Here is a 21,817-nt window from a genome sequence, read left to right as displayed (position 1 = left end):
GAAAATAATTTTAGAGAGTTATTATTATTTATTTATTTTTATTGTTGAGCAAAAACATTTCTATTCCTGGAGGGAAACATTGTAAATAATAATAATAATGATATTAATAATGTGAAGTTGTTATTTTTGTATCTGTTATTCATCCTATTGATAACAACTTTATGATAATAATAATAATAATAATAATGATTATTATTATTGTTATTAAAATTGTCATTATTACTATTTGTTCTTCTCCCTGGAGGGAAAAGACTGCTACTACTAGTAGTACTACTATGTACTACTACTACTACTAACAACAACAACAACAACAACAACAACAATAATAATAATAATAATAATAATAGAAAGGTCTTTGTTCTTCCTCTGATGATAGAAAGCAGTTTTTTGGTCAGTAATAAAGGGGCAGCTATAAGGCTGATGCAGCTGGAAGAGCCGATGAGCAGTTGTGAGGTAGACGTATGTGAACTGACACAATGCTGTCATTGTAACTGCAGTGGAGCAGAGCTGGATCTGATTCTCTTTCACATAATAATGAATAACAATGAGGCGGGACACATTCGGGGGGGATCCACCGTGTCCGCTGGGAGTTGTAGTTCTCACGCTCTGATCCTTTCACACTGTTTAACTCTCCAGTCAGTCACAGAGAAACAGAGAGAGAAAGAAAGGAAAGTGAGAGGAAAGAGGAGGCAGAGAGGCAGTCGAACAGAAAGACTGGAAACAGATGCTGCTGCACATCATGGATCTGCTGATAAAAATAGTATCGGCTGCATTGACCATTTCCTCAGCGCTGAACCTCAAAGACCTGCATACGAGAGAGGGAGAGAGGGTGGAGGAGAAGGAGAGAGATAAAGTAAGAGGGAGAAAGAAAGAGTTCAGTGGTTTATCGTTTCCATCGATGCTGCTTTAATTAGCTGGAGTACACTGTACTGTCCATGACGTTCTCACTGGAGTCACTTTCCGTGTTTATTATATTTCAGCACTTCTGAATGTGAAGTGGTACGACTTTTAATTTCTGCCCATTTTGTTCCCATTTCAGTCCGGATTTATGAGAGTGTTGGAAAAGGGAGCCGTTCTGGAGTGCCTTTAGTTCCGTCTGTGTTCTGGTTTAACAGGCGCGGCTGAGTGAGTGTGCTGTCACTTTGCTGCCTTGAGGTTCAATTTTTGTATTTAAGGAATATTAAGGCATTTATCAGCAGCTCCAGAACAAGTTAGTCTTCGCTTATTTGTTTTTTTTAGTTTACTTGATGCATCAGATACGTTGTGGTTTCTGTGCCACCTCAGTGCTGGAATTTTTTCAGTGTCTTTATTCTTTATTTATGGTAATACATGTTTACAGGCACTGTTGACTGACAGTAGTATGAAATGGATGAAGATGGACTCGTGATGGAACTGAAAGGGTTTTAAATGGTAGCTGTTTGAGCGGACCGTGCTGTGGTCAGTACTTTAAGTTTGCGTTTCTCTGACCGTTCTCATTTTCATTGAATCCTGCTGTAAAGCCTGTACATTTCCGTTTTGCTAACTTCACTACACATCACTGAGCTGTACTTTACACCCTGTAAAGAGAAAAACGGGCCGATCAGGTAAAATCCTGCTGTACTGATCAGAATTTCTCACAAGCTCTCTGTATATATGTGAAGTTTGTCCAAGGTCAAATTGATGTATGATATAGATAAATAATACTTGTCATATGATTAATGTATTAATTATGGAAATGTTAATTTATTGGACAGTTGAGAATATTAAAACTTGAATTTAACATCTACGTTTGTGTTATTTTTGTATTTTCTGTGCTGTGTTGGTTTATAATATCAGAGTTTGAGGACTGCAGTTACCCAACACATTTACTTCTACACTCTGAAAAAAGATGGTTTTTCAAGGGTTCTTTAGTGAAAAAATTTGTTCTATATAGAACCATGAACACTCAAAGGACCTTTTGCATGAGTACATGGTTCTTTGCATGGTGAGATGGTTGCTCAGATTGGAGAAAGGGTTCTGAGTAGCACCAAAAAAGGTATTTAGTTCTTCTATTGTTACAATGTAACAGTAGAAGAACTCTTTTTGTTGCTACGTAGAACCATCAACAGAACATTCTCTGTCAATCTTCACCATGCAAAGAACCATGTAATCATGCAAAGGGTCCTTTGAGATTGATGGAGAATGTGCTGTAGATGGTTCTACATAGAACCTTTTAGAAAAGGGTTCTGCTATTGTTACGATGTCAAGCTTATAACAACAGTTTGGTGCTATATAAAACCTTTTTCAAAATATAGATGGTTCTCTATAGAACCTTTTTCAAAAAGGTTCTATAGAGACCCATCTACAGCACATTCTCCATCAATCTGAAGAACCATTTCACCATGCAAAGAACCATGTAATCATGCAAAGGGTCCTTTGAGTGTTCTTTAGACAGGAGAATGTGCTGTACATGGTTCGATAGAGAACCTTTTTGAAAAGGGTTCTGCTGTTGTTACGATGTCAAGCTTGTAACAATAGAAGAACCCTTTTTGATGCTATATAGAACCATCTACAGCGCATGGTTTTTCAGATTGATGGAGAATGTGCTGTAGATGATTCTATATAGAGCCTTTTTGAAAAGGGTTCTATTTAGCACCAAAGTTAACCTTATTAGTCCCACAGCAGGGAAATTTCACCTTCATACAAATATGGCCATTTATTTACTATCCTACCTCCTCCTGTCGTCTGAGTTTTATATGATATGTTGATGATGGTAAAATAGTGGTGCATCTGAAAATATTTTCTTTGGAGACTATCTTGTCCAGCGTAAATCTCTCCACCCTGAGTGCATTTTAAAATTCCTAGAAACTTTCTCAAAACTATCAGGCAACAAATCTGTCACCGTTTCACAAAACTTTCTGTGAGGGAGCTTTTAGACACACTGAACTCTTCACGTCTGGTTCCTATCACCACCACTGTGAACAGTTCTGACTCAGTAAGTTCCTCTAGAACAGAGCATTTCACACCAAACCACTCTGAATGACTTTGTTTACCTCTTAACCGTTTAATTACGCAGAAACTTTGAATTCCCCTTCATGAATCAAATAAAGTGCTACACTGAAAGTTAGAGGTGACTGGCCATTTAGCACAGTGAGTCATTTTGGTGCAGGTGTAACAGCTGCACTCAAACAAGTGCGTTTACCTGACTCACGTTATTTACCTCATAAAACTGCAACGCAGATCAGACGAAATTCAAATAATAAACTGGCTGATTTCATGTTTGTAGATGATGATCTTGGCTGATTCTAATCATGCATCCTTAATTGTATGTTAATTAATGTACAGTCCCAGATAGACAGACAGACAGCCAGACAAACAGCCTAGATAGATAGACAGACAGACAGATAGGATAGATAGATAGATTGACAGACAGACAGACAGACAGCCTAGATAGATAGATAGATAGGTAGATAGATAGACAGACAGATAAGATACTTTATAAAAAAGTATTTTCACTGTAAGCTGTAAAATTTCATGGTTAATACCTGTTTTTTGAAAAACATGGTTAAGTGCCTGTAAATAAACCCAACATATACTGTATTTTAGCACTGCTGTTGTTAATTTACAGAAATAGATCACAAAAACAAATGATCACTTATTTTACAGTCGTTTGTGTTTGCTTAAATGGTTGTTATTTTTATTGTTATGGTAAAATACTATATGCCAATAACTAGTTGAACGAGAGAAACTGATGAATTACAGTAAGAGGCAGTAGTTCTAAGTTGAATTGAGTGTAATTTTACAGAATTTTACTATCATTGAGAAAACATCCATTTACCGTTAATTAACGGGTTTGTCTGGCTGCTGCTGAAGTTTTTAACCGTTTTTTTGCAGATTTTTTTTTTTTTTACATTTAGTAAAACTTTCTAGATCCACCACTGCAAATAACATAATGCAGCCACAATATATGAAGTCGGCTATCCATTAGTAAGATGTGTTAAAAGAAGATTTAGAAGAGTCAGTTATGATCATTTGTTATACTGAGTAAATACATTTTTATAGCTGAGTGCTTGACAGTGTTTAAAGGGGCTGTAACTTGATTACAAATATTAAAACTATCTCAGTGATCCCAAGATCTGTGACTTGATGATCCACACCAAAAGTTTTAAAGTTTAAAAAAAACAAAAAAAACAAATCCTGAACAATAATCCTGAAACATCAGCAGTTTATTTCAAGCTTTTATTTTCTGGCAGAGGTCACACTTTGAATTAGGGATGCATCAATACCAATACGACTCCTTCTTACAGCGAGCTGAAGATTTGACGTGGTGCTGTTTGAGATGTTTTTGCTTCAGATCTGAAAAAAATAAGTGGTATCCATCCTTCCACTGTGAGAAGACAGTGCGGGGGGTCTGGATGTGTAGCTGCTGAAAAGCCCTCACTGAGAAAAGTGTAAAATTACAAATAAAAACAGAGAAGCTGCTGGAGTTCTCAAAACAATGGACTGTCCACCACAGAGTCCAGACCTTAGTTTTATTGATTGTGTTTGGGATTACTTGAATCATGAGAAGCAGAAAAGGTAACTTCTAAGACTGAACTTCTGAGGTGTGGAAACATATCCTTCAGATTTCTAAGCACTGAATGAATTGATATATTTAGTAATGTAGAAAAACACAGACCTTAATCTCACTGGTGACGTTTATGCAGAGCAAATGTTTCTGAGAAGGTGAGTCTCCTTTCCTTCACCCCATAGTCTGCAGCTGCTTTCATTACCAGTTACAGTGATGATCCTAGGAGATCAGTTTTACATTCATATTAAACAGTTAAACATTTCTGAAATATGGAAAATAAAGTGCATTACTGAAACAGTCACGTTCCTCAAATATATGCAGATTTACACTACATTGAGGATTATAAATAGACAAGATTGAGACAAAACTCAGCCTCACATTTTCCTCTTAAACCTAAAATGTTCTTAGTTCTTAATTATAAAGGCTAAAACTGAAAACATCAGTTAGGAGGATTTAAACAGGAAGACTTCATATAAAGTAAACCATCATCTGATACGATGAATATAATGACTTACTGAATACATACGTTCAGCTTCCTGTAACGTCCGGTTTGTCCTGCCTTTGTCTGTCTTTGTTTCTGTCTGTGTTGTCATTGTTTATCTTCCCTCGTGTGTCCCGTCGTGCTTTTATAGGTGTTTTGGTCTCTGTCTCCTCCCTCATCCTGCCTCCTTGTCATCTGTCTCATCTGTGTGTAGTCGGTAGCCCCGCCCCCTTATTAGCCACAGGTGTGTCTGGTTTGTCCCCTTTGTTTATTATTTTTTTAATCAAAAATGCAGTCAGTTCAGAAACTTTCTTACAATCTTTTTTTTTAAACTTTATTCAATCTTACAAAAATCATAACTGGGGTAGGTGGGATGAGGGAAGCCCCCCAAATAAGATGAGGCTTTGGGACCCCAGATGTTCAGAAATGGCTCTGCTCTGGTTGTTCGTCTTGGTTGCTCGGTGTTTGTTCTGAGGCCCTGTTTTGTGTTTTCACTGTTCTGTGCTGGTTTCAGTCTTGTGTTTTCTTTCTGTTTCAGTGTTTAGATCTTCAGTCGTCTTTTTTCTGTTCTTTGTTGTTACTTTTGTGGATTCTTTTGTTGTGAATTTCAATAAAAACATGGACTTGCATGTGGATCTTGCCTCCTCGGCTCTCCCAACGTTACACTCCCACGCTGTCTGTGCTGACTTGTGCGTCACTTCAGGAGGGTCACTCTGGTCCTCTTTCTCTCTGGTTTCCTCCTCGGCTGGACAGTCTTTTCTCCTCCTGACAGAATTGCGCTGTCTTTGTTTTTTGATGCAAACAGACCTGCCTTCTCATTTTCTGATAACAGTCCTCCTGCTTTCTTATTTCGTCACACAAACAGACTCTTGGCTCTCTTTTGTCTCTTCAGCATCAGTGTGTCCACCAGGAGCTGGCTGACCATCACATTCAGGAAGGAGATCCTGCTTTGCACCTTCACCCTGAGCAACTGCCGTTGTTTGGCTGTTTTGGCTGAGCGCAGACACCTTGTGAGAAAACCACAGCGTTTCTGAGTGTTTTTCTCCAGAGCCTCAGTGTGTTGGCTGTCCAGCACACACAAGTCAGAGCGAGGCCAGCTATGGGGCTGGTCCTGATCCACTTTCTCCCTTCTGGGCAAACAGTCAGTGCATGTTGACGAGCAGCAGTTGAGGGCATTCCAGGTCTTCCGCACCAGACCACGCAGACCACGAAGGCGTACCTTCCTCCGTTTGCTTTGCTGAGTGGGAGGTGGTTGCTCTGCACTGGTGCTGCCATTGTTGTTCTGCTCCTTGTTGGTTTTGCCAACAGCCGTGTTCACTGCAGGGTCAGGCGTCTCCTCAGGTCCAGCTGTGACCTTTGTAGAATCTTCTTTCTGAAGGTCACTTTTGTCAAATTGTTCTCCCAGTTTTTCTCAGATGTGTCTCTTTCTCCAGGTGTCTGAGGAGGGTCTTGCTGAAGGGCCTCTTTTTTCCAGGTTGTTCTCTCTTTTCCTTGGGTTGTGCCTCCCTTTCCTTGAAGAACAGTCTGTTTGTTCTGTTTCTCCTGATTTCCTCTTATGTGTCTGTTCATCCAAGAAGATCCAAGTCTGCGTCTCCAGGTAGGAAGGAAGTCAGAGAGCACAATATAGGTGGGCAGTCCAATATAATACGGCAGCACTCTGAGTAGAGGTGGTCTTTCATACACAGTCCGTATCACCATGAGTGGATGTTTCCCTCTGTGTCCGAGTCGTAGCCATGTAGTTGGCCGAGAGCTTTGCGAGCGGTCAGACTGAGCTGGGCGCAGTTTCTCTTCCTTTCTTTTTCTTGTTCTTTGTCTCTTTTTCTGGAGCTGGTTTGGGATCTGCCTGCTCTTTTGAAGACCTGCTCTTCGACTTGTCTTGGATTCTGGTCTTCTCAGTATCACCTGCAGTCTTAGAGTGGACAGCTTCCTTTTCTTTTGGCTTTTCATCTGAAGTCTTGTCCATGAAAGAATCTCTGGCTGCAGCACCCGAGAGGCCTGTTTCTCATCCATCAGGGCTTTTTAGGGTTCGTGCCTTTGAAAGCAGAACACACACGATCCGCATGAGCAGTATGGCTCGCCTCCATCGCTTGCCTGCAATTCTTCCACGAGCTTCCAGATCCCGTCTCAGCTGGTCAGCAGTGTCCTACAAATTCAAGAGATTAAAGAGTTTAGTGGAATTTGTTCATAAAACACACTTCTACACATTTAATACACAATTACTGTTTATGTGCTGAATGTAACATATAAATAAAACATGAGCTGTGCAAAAATTACTGTAAATTAATGTTCAGGATGATGCTTATGAGATTTTTCTGGTTGAAAAAAATTCTAATGGCTAACGCTAATACTGCTAAATGCTAATGGCTAGCAGTGATGTGTCGGTATCTTGGCAACATCATGACGTACTGCTGCCTGGCAAGCAAACCAGTTTTAATTCAGTTTTAGGAAACCATTAATGATGAACTTACAATCTTAATCAGTACACACCTGATTAATGACTATAAAGTCAGTTATTTCCTTGCTGAAGAAAGACTGGATCAAAAAGCATAAGAGGGAGTTTATGATAATACATAAGCAGTATATAATAATACTACTAATAAAAAGTAAACAGTATTAAGTTTCATGTATTAGGTAAACAAAAAAACTTGAATAGTATAACATGAAATAGCAATATTTCATAATTAAATGTTATACAGAGTAAAAATGTCTACAGTGTATTTTGTAACATACTGATGAATTCATTAATAAAATACTAGTGGTAATAGTAATTATGATAATTATTATTGTTGTATTTGTTATATCACTGTTAGTATTATGCAATTAATATTACACAATAATAATAATATTATAGTGATAAATTGGTATAAATGTAACAATATTTATATATTCTAACACATTTTACTAAGAGTATAATAAAGATAAGATAATGTTAAATATTACTATTTAATGATTTAATGTATGTATACATTATTAAAATGTCTAATAATAATTGCCATGATATTATTAAAAAAATTAAAACAATAACAATGATCAAAAGACGTTTTGTTGATTTTCTAAGTGAAAATAAGTGAACATCTTCTGCAGAGACACTTACATATGGCGTTTCTGCACATTTTGATGCACAATTTCACAATTTCAATGTTTATTTGCTGAGAACAACATATCGGAAAAAAATTAACCATAAAATATAAACGTTCCACAGTTTTTGCACAGCTCATGTTTTATTTATATGTTACATTCAGCACATAAACAGTAATTGTGCATTAAAATGTGTAGAAGTGTGTTTTATGAACAAATTCCACTAAACTCTTTAATCTCTTGAATTTGTAGGACACTGCTGACCAGCTGAGACGGGATCTGGAAGCTCGTGGAAGAATTGCAGGCAAGCGATGGAGGCGAGCCATACTGCTCATGCGGATCGTGTGTGTTCTGCTTTCAAAGGCACGAACCCTAAAAAGCCCTGATGGATGAGAAACAGGCCTCTCGGGTGCTGCAGCCAGAGATTCTTTCATGGACAAGACTTCAGATGAAAAGCCAAAAGAAAAGGAAGCTGTCCACTCTAAGACTTCAGGTGATACTGAGAAGAACAGGATCCAAGACAAGTCGAAGAGCAGGTCTTCAAAAGAGTAGGCAGATCCCAAACCAGCTCCAGAAAAAGAGACAAAGAATAAGAAAAAGAAAGAAAAAGAAACTGCGCCCAGCTCAGTCTGACCCCTCGCAAAGCTCTCGGACACAGAGGGAAACATCCACTCATGGTGATACGGACTGTGCATGAAAGACCACCTCTACTCAGAGTGCTGCCGTATTATATTGGACTGCCCACCTATATTGTGCTCTCTGACTTCCTTCCTACCTGGACACGCAGACTTGGATCTTCTTGGATGAACAGACACATAAAAGGAAATCAGGAGAAACAGAACAAACAGACTGTTCTTCAAGGAAAGGGAGGCACAACCCAAGGAAAAGAGAGAACAACCTGGAAAAAAGAGGCCCTTCAGCAAGACCCTCCTCAGACACCTGGAGAAAGAGACACATATGAGGAAAACTGGGAGAACAATTTGCCAAATTGACCCTTCAAAAAGAAGATTCTACAAAGGTCACAGCTGGACCTGAGGAGACGCCTGACCCTGCAGTGAACACGGCTGTTGGCAAAACCAACAAGGAGCAGAACAACAATGGCAGCACCAGTGCAGAGCAACCACCTCCCACTCAGCAAAGCAAACGGAGGAAGGTACGCCTTCGTGGTCTGCGTGGTCTGGTGTGGAAGACCTGGAATGCCCTCAACTGCTGCTCGTCAACATGCACTGACTGTTTGCCCAGAAGGGAGAAAGTGGATCAGGACCAGCCCCATAGCCGGCCTCGCTCTGACTTGTGTGTGCTGGACAGCCAACACACTGAGGCTCTGGAGAAAAACACTCAGAAACGCTGTGGTTTTCTCACAAGGTGTCTGCGCTCAGCCAAAACAGCCAAACAACGGCAGTTGCTCAGGGTGAAGGTGCAAAGCAGGATCTCCTTCCTGAATGTGATGGTCAGCCAGCTCCTGGTGGACACACTGATGCTGAAGAGACCAAAGAGAGCCAAGAGTCTGTTTGTGTGACGAAACAAGAAAGCAGGAGGACTGTTATCAGAAAATGAGAAGGCAGGTCTGTTTGCATCAAAAAACAAAGACGGCGCAATTCTGTCAGGAGGAGAAAAGACCGTCCAGCCGAGGAGGAAACTTCAGCAAGAGGACCAGAGTGACCCTCCTGAAGAGATGCACAAGTCAGCACAGACAGTGTGGGAGTGTAACGTTGGGAGAGCCGAGGAGGCAAGATCCACATGCAAGTCCATGTTTTTATTGAAATTCACAACAAAAGAATCCACAAAAGTAACAACAAAGAACAGAAAAAAGACGACTGAAGATCTAAACACTGAAACAGAAAGAAAACACAAGACTGAAACCAGCACAGAACAGTGAAAACACAAAACAGGGCCTCAGAACAAACACCGAGCAACCAAGACGAACAACCAGAGCAGAGCCATTTCTGAACATCTGGGGTCCCAAAGCCTCATCTTATTTGGGGGGCTTCCCTCATCCCACCTACCCCAGTCATGTTTTTTTGTAAGATTGAATAAAGATAAAAAAAAGATTGTAAGAAAGTTTCTGAACTGACTGTATTTTTTACAAAAACCAACAAATACATAAATAAATAAATAATCAAGGGGTCCCCTGGTGACTTATACTGCTTATACTGCTTATAGCTAGAAACGGCCTTGGGGGGAGGGGGGGGGTACAAACACACAGGGGACAAACCAGACACACCTGTGGCTAATAAGGGGGCGGGGCTACCGACTACACACAGATGAGACAGATGACAAGGAGGCAGGATGAGGGAGGAGACAGAGGCCAAAACAACTATAAAAGCACGACGGGACACACGAGGGAAGATAAACAATGACACAGACAGAAACAAAGACAGACAAAGGCAAGACAAACCGGATGTTACAGGAAGCTGAACGTATGTATTCAGTAAGTCATTATATTCATTGTATCAGATGATGGTTTACTTTATATAAAGTCTTCCTGTTTAAATCCTCCTAACTGATGTTTTCAGTTTTAGCCTTTATAATTAAGAACTAAGAACATTTTAGGTTTAAGAGGAAAATGTGAGGCTGAGTTTTGTCTCAATCTTGTCTATTTATAATCCTCAACTTAGTTTAAATCTGCACATATTTGAACATGACTGTTTCAGTAATGCACTTTATTTTCCATATTTTAGAAATGTTTAACTGTTTAATATGAATGTAAAACTGATCTCACAGTTTATTTACATGAACTTAACCATGTTTTTCAAAAAACAGGTCTTACCATACAATTTTACAATGAAGGTTTTTTTAACAATGTAGATAGATAGACGGACAGACAGACAGCCTAGATAGAAAGATATATAGACAGACAGGCAGTTTAAATAGATAGATAGATAGATAGATAGATAGATAGATAGACAGACAACATAAACAGATAGATAGATGGACAGACAGACCGACGGACAACCTAAACAGGTAGACAGACAGACAGCCTAGATAGATAGACAGACAGGCAGCTTAGATAGATAGATAGATAGATAGACAGACTGACAGACTGACAGCCTAAACAGATAGATAGATGGACAGACAGACAGCCGAGATAGATAGACAGACAGACCGACTGACCAACCGACAACCTAAACAGGTAGATAGACGGACAGACTGACAGCCGAGATTGATAGATAGATAGACAGACAGATAGACAGACAACCTAAACAGATAGATAGACAGACAGACAGACAGACAGCCGAGATAGATAGATAGACAGACAGATACATTTATAGACAGACAGACAGACAGACAGACAGACGGATGGATGGATGGATGCACTCCGTCAGCCAAGAAATAGTTGTTTGTTTGGTTTTGCACTTGAGCTATGAGGCTGATGTCGTGTCACACTGCACAATAAGCATCAAAGTGCTTTGTGTTTCTGGTTTGATAAGATGGAACAGACAAAAAGAACCAATAGTGCCACAATGATTTCATTCAGTGTTTCTGACTGCTGCACTAAATCCAGCTAAACAGGACCAGTTATGCTCTCATGCATTCATGAAACATGCAGTGGTTCTTTAACTACTGATGGTCTCCACAGTACGCTCAAAAACACATTATGCCATAATATGATATCATTTATCACAATAACATTATTGTATTTCCCACACCTACTAACAAGTAATGAAAGCTCAAACCCCAATAATTAGCACTGTGCAAACTGCCTGGGTAAATCATCACATACTCGCCTAAACCGTGTGAAGTTGTTAAAGGGGAATTCCAGCAATTTTTCAGATTTTCTGCTAAATTAAATACTTAGATGAAAACAGAGTCATTTGGTGTGGAAGGCTCTGTTCCAGAGAAACCAACCGAGTCCAAATTGTTCACAGTGGTGGTGATAGGAACCAGACGTGTGAAAAGTTTACTGCTAAAAAACTCCCTCACAGCAAGTTAGTACATAAAATGGTTATGTATATGCTGCCTGATTCCTGAGACGTTGCTTTATCATAGTTTTATGAAAGTTTTAAAACATTTTTTTTAAATGCATTCATGCCAGAGGGGTACATACAGGGTGTTATAAGGCAGAATAGTCCCCAAAGAAAACTAAACCTAGACCTAATGAGAGTTTTAATGTTGGAACACCACTGCCACTGCACCTTCATCCAAGTTTAATCCATGAAACTGGCTCCAGGTGTCTTTATTCAATTTTCAGAGTTGCCCACTTGTTGCAGTAGGCCCTTACCAGGCCCCTGCTTGCTTTATATGATGCTGATGCTCATAAAATCTAGAGTTATAAGGTTTCACTGTGCTTTTAATATCTGCTCTGGCTGTATGAGCGGGCCCTGCCCACACTGGGGTTTTCCAGCCGCCCGAGATGGATCAGATAACGCACCGGAGAGGAGCAAACCCACAGTTAATGAAAAGAGAGGGAGAAAGAGGAGATTATCCTCCGTGTCCCTGCTTCAATTATTCAACAGTATAAATATAGAGAGAAGAGCACTTAGAAACAGGCCACAGGCTGATAAGGAAGAGGAGAGGGAGACGAGAGGAGAGGGACGGAAACGTCCGATAATTATAACGTGGAGAGGGAACAGGAACGAGAGATGGGGAAGCATGAGGCTGAGAAATGGGCGACAGACATGTAATTTTTGTCAGGCTGCGGAGAGAGAAGGTGACATTAGGTGTGGGAGTTTGTGAAAGAGAGCAAAGATGATGACACGGCTGAGAGACGAAAAGCCCTTTATTGAGTTCTGTGCCACAGTCGTCCCTTTCGGCTGTTCATTATGCTGATTTTTTTCTTTCAGCTGTTCATTAGGTGTGAATTTCTCTTCCTGCTGTTCATTATGTATAAATTTGTCATGGCTTCCTCTTCTGTCTCCTCCAATGTCTCCTTCCAAGACCCACCTATCCGTCCATAAGTGTACAGGTGTTCGTTAGGTTTAATTTTCTCTTTCAGGTGTTTATTACATTGAAATTTCTCTTTCAAGCGTTAATTTTATCAAGATTTCTCTTTCAGCTCTTCATTATGTTATTTTCTCTTTCAGGTGTTCATTATATTTTAACGTCTCTTTCAAGTGTTTACTATGTGTTAATTTCTCTTTCACGTGTTTTTTTTTTTATACAATTTTCAGGTGTTTTTTTTTTCAAAAAATGTATTTTTCATGTGTTTTTTTTCATAAAACCTTCAGGTGTTTTTTCACACTTCTCTTTCAGGTGTTTTTTCATAGAAATATCAGGTGTTTTTTTTATAACATTTTATCTCTATCATTTTAACACTCTTTCAGGTGTTCCTTATGTTTAAATGTCTCTTTCAGGTGTTTTGATTCATAAAAAAATCTGTGTCAGCTGTTTTTTTCATAAAATTTCTATTTCAGGTTTTTGTCAAACATTTCTTGGGTGTTTTTTTTCATAAAAAATTCTCTTTCAGGTGTTCATTATGTTTAAATGTCTCTTTCAGGTGTTTTGTTTCATAAAAAATTCTCTTTCAGGTGTTTATTATGTGTTTAAGAGAAAATTTCAAGTGTTTATCATGCGGAAATTTCTATTTTAGTGTTTTTGTACATATTGAAATTTCTCTTTCCAGTGTTTGTGTTGAAATTTCATATTCAGATGTGTTATATCAAACATTATATCAGTTCCATTTTTAGATCTTAATTATGTCAAAATTTCTTTTTCAGGTCTTCATTATTTTGAAATCTCTCTCTCAGGTATTCATTATGATGCGCACTACAAAACTTATGACTGACTATAGCCTAGTGTTGAGGAGCAGAGAGAGCAGGTATGGATGTATAAATGTCAAAATGAAGGATTATTTATCATCTTTATTCGTGTTCAGTGCCATATTTTATATGCACATCTAAAACCTGTGGCATATGCTTGTATAAACGCCCTGTTCTTTCAGGATTCTCTTTATAGTTGGTGTGATTTTTTTATTTTTTGTGCCAGTCTTTCATGTTTTTTGGCAGCCATGTTGTGTGTGTGTGTTTTTATCTCTCAGCACTTACCTGCCTTTAAATAACCTTGAAAGAGACTGACCAAAGACTTTGTTGAGAGTCAAGGGGAGCGAACGTGCAAGAAGAAAGTGAGCTAATCTGAGAGGTTGGAAATAGAGATGGAGAGGGACGATACTGGAACAGGCAGACAGAGATAAGTCATCGGCGCTGAGTGATATTTGGCTGGACAGGCTGTGTTGGAAGCGATCCATTGGAATCTGTAGAATCTGAGTCACTCGGAGAATCTGAAAGTTTATGATGTCTGCTTGGTTAAAGTTCACCTGTGGAAGGAGGAATATTCTGCAGCTTGAATAATTATTTAGAGTACTTTTTAAGTGAGGAATCAGCAGCAACAGATGAACTACAGTCTGTAGTTGTCCAGCTGTATAGTGGACCTGTAAGGTAGATGGAGCTCTTAAAGTGGACAGCGAGTGCAAGTAGTAAGAGTTAAGAGGTTTTAGGTGACAGTGAGTGTATAATTTCTTTGTAATTAATATAGCACTTACTTTTGCTTGTTTTGGGGTCTAAACAGGTCTTGATTTTAGAACATAAAACGTAAGCAAATCCGCAGAAATCATCAAGATGTAAGTACTTTCAATACCGTAACATTGTGGCTATTTAAAGTAATACTTTGTGTGTTTTTCCCATTATCACAAATGTAGTCAATCAGCCAAGACCTACAGTACTGTGCAAAAGTAAGAGACCACCCTTTTGTTGATTTAATTTACACACAAATAGCCACTGGTCCACCCAGTTGGCCTTTCATAGCTTAGAAACTGTAACTATGCCTGGGAAACTGAAAAACGTAGCCATAAGCCTTAAAGCCATAGCATATTTGTAAATCTGAAAACTTGCCCAGCTTCCCACGAATTCTTGCTCATTTCAACCAAAGACACTGGAGGTAATGTGTAATATTTCAGTTAAAGTGTGGAAACCAAACCATACCAAACTAGATAAGAGCATTCCCAAAACCAAACATTTTGCTGCCACTGAAGTGCTGCTATGGTGGGTGAGTTAGCAGCCAGCCAATGCTGGAGTAGCCAGCCAACATGGGACCCCCGAATACCAAGGGGTATTTTGCACACTGGTTGTAACTCCAGCTCAAAACTAAAGAAGCAAGCTTCAGACACCAAACACATCTTGGGTGATTGACTACATTTGGAGTAAGGGGAAAAAAAATTGCCAAACAGCTCAAGTGCTGTTTCCATCTCAGTATAAACAGTGTAGATTGAATACAATGGTACATTAATAGTAGTAGTAGTAATATTAGTAGTTTATTGCTCATGTCTTTCCTGCAGTGTGCTTGAACTCATTTAAGGCCTTCAAGAGATTATTCAGATGAGGAGAGCTGTAATTTGGGGTTGAAACAGTGCCAGACAGGGCTGATGAAAAGCTGCCATGGATGTACAGCGCAGACGCTCGTCTGAGAGGCAGCGGGTGAGAGTGTGACTCGACTCGCCTTTGCAGCTGTGAATACGAGAGGCAGTCTGCTTTATTGGGTTAGCTCTCTCGCCCTGGAGTACAGACGCATAATCGCCTGTGATGTTGGGGGATCAGTAATTAATTATCCACACCTGTCAGGTTCTGGTGTCATAGGATTAAGAGCTGTGAGCTACAGGAACTCACGATATTTGTGCAAAGCACAGGCGAATAGGGGAAAAAACCACAAGGATGTTGCTACAGCGCTGATGCAGATGTTAAAAATGCCCTGTCAAAACGAGCCGCATGCAGCGCACATCCCATCTGCGTACAGCATCACTGCAGGAAGGATATATGAGAGTCTTACATCTGGCTTGATTGGTTTAGGCCTGACAAGTTACTCCTCTAACATGTGGTTCTGAGATAAATCAGTATTGAGTTTAGTTTTGTGTTTCCCAGTTGTTTACTGGTTTCCTTCATGACATTTTATTTATTTATTTTTTTTGTTGAAGTATTTCAATCTTTAGCGCTCTTTCTTTGTTTTGTTAAGTTGGCTTGAAAAAGAACTTACTGTTCTTTGTAATCTTCTTCTTCTCCTTCTTCTTGTTATTCTATGCTCAAAAAATAAAATGTTTCTTGTCACACAGTTTTCGAGGTAGAACCACAAAACTTTGCAGGATCGTAGGTCCCATACCTGAATAGTGTGCTTGTGCTTTTCTAAGCGATTCAATGTTCAGTTTTCGTAAAATGATCGTTCAAAGACGATATTTTTTCCCATAGGAAATGAATGGCAGGATGTTCGGGATGTTCTGCCACAAGTGATGTCACAATGCACATCTCTCACACAGACACTCACACACAGTGCACACAGATACGCTTACATCCTAATGCACAGCAATATCAGCACAAATAATGAATTTAAGGTTGCACTGGATTTAAGGTGGCACTGAATTTAAGGTACCACTGAATTCACTGCAGCATTAAATTTAAGGTAGCACTGAATTTAAGGTACCACTGAATTCTTTGCAGCATTAAATTTAAGGTGGCAGTGAATTTAATGCGGTAGTGTATTTAAGGTGGTATTAAATTTAAAGTGGCAATGAATTTAAGGTGGCAGTGAATTAAAGGTGGCATTAAATTTAAGGTGGCAGTGAATGTAAAACAATAGTGATTTTAAGGTGGCAGTGAATTTAAGGTGGCAGTGAATTTAAGGTGATAGTAAATGTTACATATCAGTAAATTTAAGGTGGCAGTGAATTTAAGTTATGTTTTTTTTTCAAGCCAAGCTAAAGTTTGTTCATGAACTTCAACTTTCTAGTTACTTTTGTTGTTTCTTTTTTGCTATGGATCACAATAAAACCATGGACTTGCGCCTGCATCCTGCCTCTTCATCTCCCTTTAATACAGCACTATTCATTCATGCCGTTACCTGTTAGCTACAAAACCGTATTATAAAACATGACCCAATACATTAACAGCAGTGGCTTCACAAATCAGCCACATCTGCTCTCAGTTTAGTCTCATAGTGCCAAAGGGTTTCTAATTCATTTTTCATAGTCAATTATAAAATATAATTCACAACTTGGGCACATAAAGGACATAAAAGTAAGTGAGTCAGTGAGTGGAGCTGGAGACGGCTAATTCTAATGGTGTGACCCTTTTAACACACTAGTGATGCATCAAGTAGAAGAACCATTCAGTGTTAATATCCTGCTGGAAGAAATTGTTTATATTTATGAACTATTTTATTGTGTAAGGTATCAAATGCAATTAGTATGTTTTTTGTGTTTTTTAACTCTATTTCTTAACGTAACATCGCTCTCAGAATTGACCTTAAAATGTATACATATATGTAACAATGATTGTTGTCATCAGAGCAAAGCTCCAGCTGAGTCTAAAGGGTTTGTGTCATGTATATTCAACATATATACAGACTACAAAGGCTACAGAATATATTTCAAAACAAATGAATGATATTCGCTGCATAATTGATGTATTGATGTATTTTTATTATGTATTCAGTATTGTATTGTGTGGATGTGACCATGAAAAGAATTCAGGCCATTCAGTGCCATGTATTAGAGACAAAAGTAAGTTTTCAAGCATGAATATATAAATTCAGCGTTCATCATTAATATAGTGCATGAACTTTTTTTGCAGGCAAGAAAGGTTTGTTTTGATAAAATCATATTTTTAATGTGTTCTCTGCAGAGGATGTGTTAAAACATTTCCACTTAGAACATCAACAAAGCATTTAATTTGACCAGGCAGTTCAAACTTTGCATGCGACCGTGTGCAGATCTTACAGGCGTTTGTACAGGCGTTGTCCATATAGACCAGGGGTGTCCAATCTTGTCCACAAAGGGCCGGTGTGGGTGCAGGATTTTGTTTCATACAAGCACAGCACACCTGACTCGTTTAATCAGTCAGTCTCAGTCCTCACATAACCGATCATGTGAGCCCTGCAGCCACACCGGCCCTTTGCGGATAAGATTGGACACCCCTGATATAGACAGTCATTGAAGTTCCATCTTAAATATTACTAAATAAAAGTTAAATAAACATCAAATCTTCGTCATGCTATATATCTGTGTCCACATGAACACAATATATATTAATTTTGTATGAAAACAGATTACAGAAGTGTAATATTACAGAAATGATCAGTATCATCTAGTTTTGTTTTCCCCATCACACCAACTTATTTAGACATAAAATTAATACTTTCACATCAAGTGACATGATGAGTAAGTGACATCATTTAACCCCTTAAAAAGGCCAGGGCCTGCTAACAGGCCCAAAGTTTCATTATACACTTCTATAACCTAAGAATAGCTCAACCAGTTTGTACTGAAGTCCCTGTAGTTGAATAATAAGCCTTAATGTTTAATAAACCTGAGATTCTAAGGGGTAAAACTTCAGATATATAGATACAGAAAAATAGAACGGCAATGACAATAGGAAAAATATATGAATGGTAAAAATGCAAATGAGTTTGTAGTGAGAATGATATAGTGTATGAAAAAATACGAGCTGCTGATTTGGCTAAGTAGTGCAGTAACTAATGTGTTGCATGCAACTTTATTTTTTAATTGCTTCGTATATCTGTCAAGTTGCATGGAAATTATTTTGCATGCAGCTCACAACATACAACTGGTTTCCAGTCAGAACTGTCATTAAATCTAACTTGTTCATTTTTCAGGAGAAATTTCAGAGGAGGTCAAATATAACATAACTTGCACAAGGAAGAAGAAAATCAAAGGAGAACACAAAACAGGAGTTTTCAAAAATGATTAAAAGCTACAGAGAAAATGGGGCTCCTAACAACCACCTGGAAGACCTGGTAGACACCAAAACTGCCCCCATCAGATAAACAGCACTTAAAGCTTTCATCTTTGAGAGAGAGGAGAAAATAAAGCTGCTTCAGATCTGAAAACATCCACAGGTGTTTCTGTCCATCCTTCCACTGTGAGAAGACGACTCAGCGCTGTGGGTCTGAAAGGATGTGTAGCTGATCAAGAAGAACCTCACTGAGAAAAGGAGACAGACAGAGAAGAGGGGTATTTGCTCTAGAAACTGGACATTAAATTTATAACTAGGATCACTTTGTGAGATCGTGAGTAACGGAAAACACAACCAACTTCTAAGACTGAACTTCGGCGGTGTGGAAAACATCCCTGCAGATTTCTTTGAGAAACTAAAAGTGAGTCTCCTGAAAAGAATGGAACCACTAATACAAAGAAAGTGTGGCCACAGTAAACACTGTCAAATCTGATATTATATTTAGTTGTTGAGGCTTCTGTGTAATTTTCTGTTAAATATACATGTTCTGTACTTAATGGCCTCTGACTTTGCACAAGCTTCTGCAGCTACGGCATTAAATTACTGCATTCAACTCTTAGCAGAAAGTAAACAGGATCAAACTATCCGTAAGCAGCACGATGACAGGAAGAAACTGACTATTAAGTATTATGAGCTGTAAATAAGTGACAATGAGCTTTCCGGTGTAGTGGATGCTTATGGACCTGCTATAGAAAGCCAGTGTGGATCTTTATGCAAATGCATGCTCCCCACAGTGGAATTGCAGAAGTATATTTATGTAAATTGCTTTACTCCATGGCATGCCTTTGCATATGTAAATGGGAACTCCTTTGGAAAAAAAAAAGAGAGAGAAACAATTTCCCTGCTAGAATAATGAAGCACTCCAGCGTAATGCACTGTTTGGGCTGAGCGGCGGCTTTTGTTGGAGAGCGTGAGTGTACATGGATGAGCGATTACCGTAGTGTATCCAGACAGTATTGCCCTTTTTCTCTCTGCATGACCGTCGTGCCATTTATGCCGGCGTTGTTTGCATGTAAGCTGTGAAAGCTGAGCGTAATTTCCGCAAATGAAGTATGAGATCAGCGCTCACACGCCCAGTGGGCTGCTCTATGTCTTTATGCCTCAGTAGTGTGAGGGCTGCTGAATGTGCTTCATGTCATGATTGTCTAATGAGCTTTTTTGATTGTCACAGACAGACCTGACGTCTATTCATATAGCTTTTATTCACAATGCAGCTCATCCATGATAACCATTTTTAAAACTGGCCCTTCACAGCCTGCATCATGATTTACTCAGTATTTATCACAAAGTCTTAAATAGGTAGTTTGATGTAAACATTTAGGCAAACGTTAGACGCTAGTGGGTGGAGTGGCATGCTGCGAAAGCATCAATTTGTCTGAGACAATAATAGCGGGTATACAAGCAAATTACATTGTCATTTTTATTTGTTGAAAGCAGCCATATGGAGGCCCATAAGATCCTAATTACACCACCGCCTGCATGAACTCCAGACCTGCTTCTGGAAATTGTGCAGTCCTAATACTCATATGGAGCAGACGTGAGTAGCAATTAGTTCCATTTGTGCATTTATATGTGCTTGAGTGAAATTGTGATTTAGTATATTTGTATATAAGTAAATCAATCTTCTTTTCATCTTAATCCTTTACATTTAGCTCCTATTTCTCCTTTTAGGAGTTGAATTCCATTCTGTTTTTTTTTAGGCTGAAAGTATCCAAAAAGAAAAGAATAGAGTCTGGAAAATGAGACAGAACTGGCCAGACGTGTGCGGTTAACATCAGAGAGCAAGGCTGTATTTATTTGAACGCAATCCGAAATCGTGGTCACACAACAGGCAGAGGTCAAATCGAGGAAGATCCAAATACATAAGAGGAAAAACATAACAGGATCACATAAAACATAACAGATTCATGGTCTAACTAGCTATGAGGACACCGAGGTCTGGACCTCAGTAGCTTCAGAAGACGTTTTTCACTTTCCTACATTCGCAGCCACAGTGCCACAGGCTTACCCAACCAAATGAAGAATATTTATTGTGCTGCATTTCTGGTATAGTGAAATTTGATTTTTTTTTTCTGTGAGTGCTGTCAATGTGTTATGGTCAATCAAAACCTGCCGAGCTCCGCCTTATTTTCTTAACCCTCTTAATCACTGCTTAACAACCTGTCATGTTCGTGACCAGCGTCAGGACACCGAGGTCCGCGGAAGTTTCTGAAGTGTTTTATGAAATTCACTGTGAAAAAATGCGATGAAACCACCCAGTGAGCAGTGACTGGTTCTTAGGTGACCTCAGAACAGCTGTGGTTTGGCCATAGACTTAACCGCCCACTCTGGCTGCTGCTTCAGTGACTGCTATGCTCATATATGCAAGGCTATCTGCTAATATGTCATAGTATGTTACATCCTCCTTTGCACATCTCCACATACTCTCAGTGCCGTGTCCTGCCTGTGTCCTGTTTTGTATTTATTGTACGTTTTTTTGTATTTCCTGCACTGTATTGTCTGCACTGCGTTCATCGTATTGTTTTGCACCTGTGTTCCTGTGTTGGTCCTGGAGGAATGTTGTTTCGTTTCACTGTGAACTTGTATGTAGCTGAACCAAAGTAACTTTGACTTCTTGAGATGTTTAGGTATGTAGCACACATGCTATGAGCTAACATACATCATTGCTATGGTAAAAAATATAAGAGTTTGTAAGTGTTATTTACGTATTATGCTTGTAAAACACAAACTTCATTATTCATTTGCTTTAGTCTAGCTGCAGTAACTGCTCAGTTTAGGCTACTCCATAGTCGGCTATATTAGTGATTAGATGAGAAATTAAAGCTGTATTGTTTTACCTATACATGACAGACTACAACCGGCATGAGAAGGTTCACTGTGAAACAGCATATTGATGGTACAGCATCGTGTAGCTAACATAATTAAGAAATCAGCAGCTACATTAGGCTGCATTTTGTCTCATTAACTGTATGAGTAGCTGCCTTTCCTGTTAGCTGG

General features: G+C 39.1%; 1 protein-coding gene across 1 annotated transcript in view; it reads left to right on the top strand.

Moving 5' to 3' along the window:
• The first annotated feature begins 12,513 nt into the window (after window positions 1-12,513).
• Window positions 12,514-21,817, top strand: part of gabbr1b (gamma-aminobutyric acid (GABA) B receptor, 1b) — a 238,692-nt gene continuing 229,388 nt past the window's right edge. The window contains exon 1 of the mRNA XM_036566176.1: window positions 12,514-12,738. Coding sequence (XP_036422069.1) covers window positions 12,681-12,738 — 58 coding nt within the window. The 5' untranslated portion in view covers window positions 12,514-12,680. The remainder of the gene's footprint in view (window positions 12,739-21,817) is intronic.

Source organism: Colossoma macropomum, unplaced genomic scaffold (assembly GCF_904425465.1).
Source record: "Colossoma macropomum unplaced genomic scaffold, Colossoma_macropomum, whole genome shotgun sequence".
In the NCBI taxonomy this organism is placed as follows: Eukaryota; Metazoa; Chordata; class Actinopteri; order Characiformes; family Serrasalmidae; genus Colossoma; species Colossoma macropomum.
Note: the sequence above shows the minus strand (reverse complement) of the source record. Positions and strands in the feature narration are given on the sequence as shown.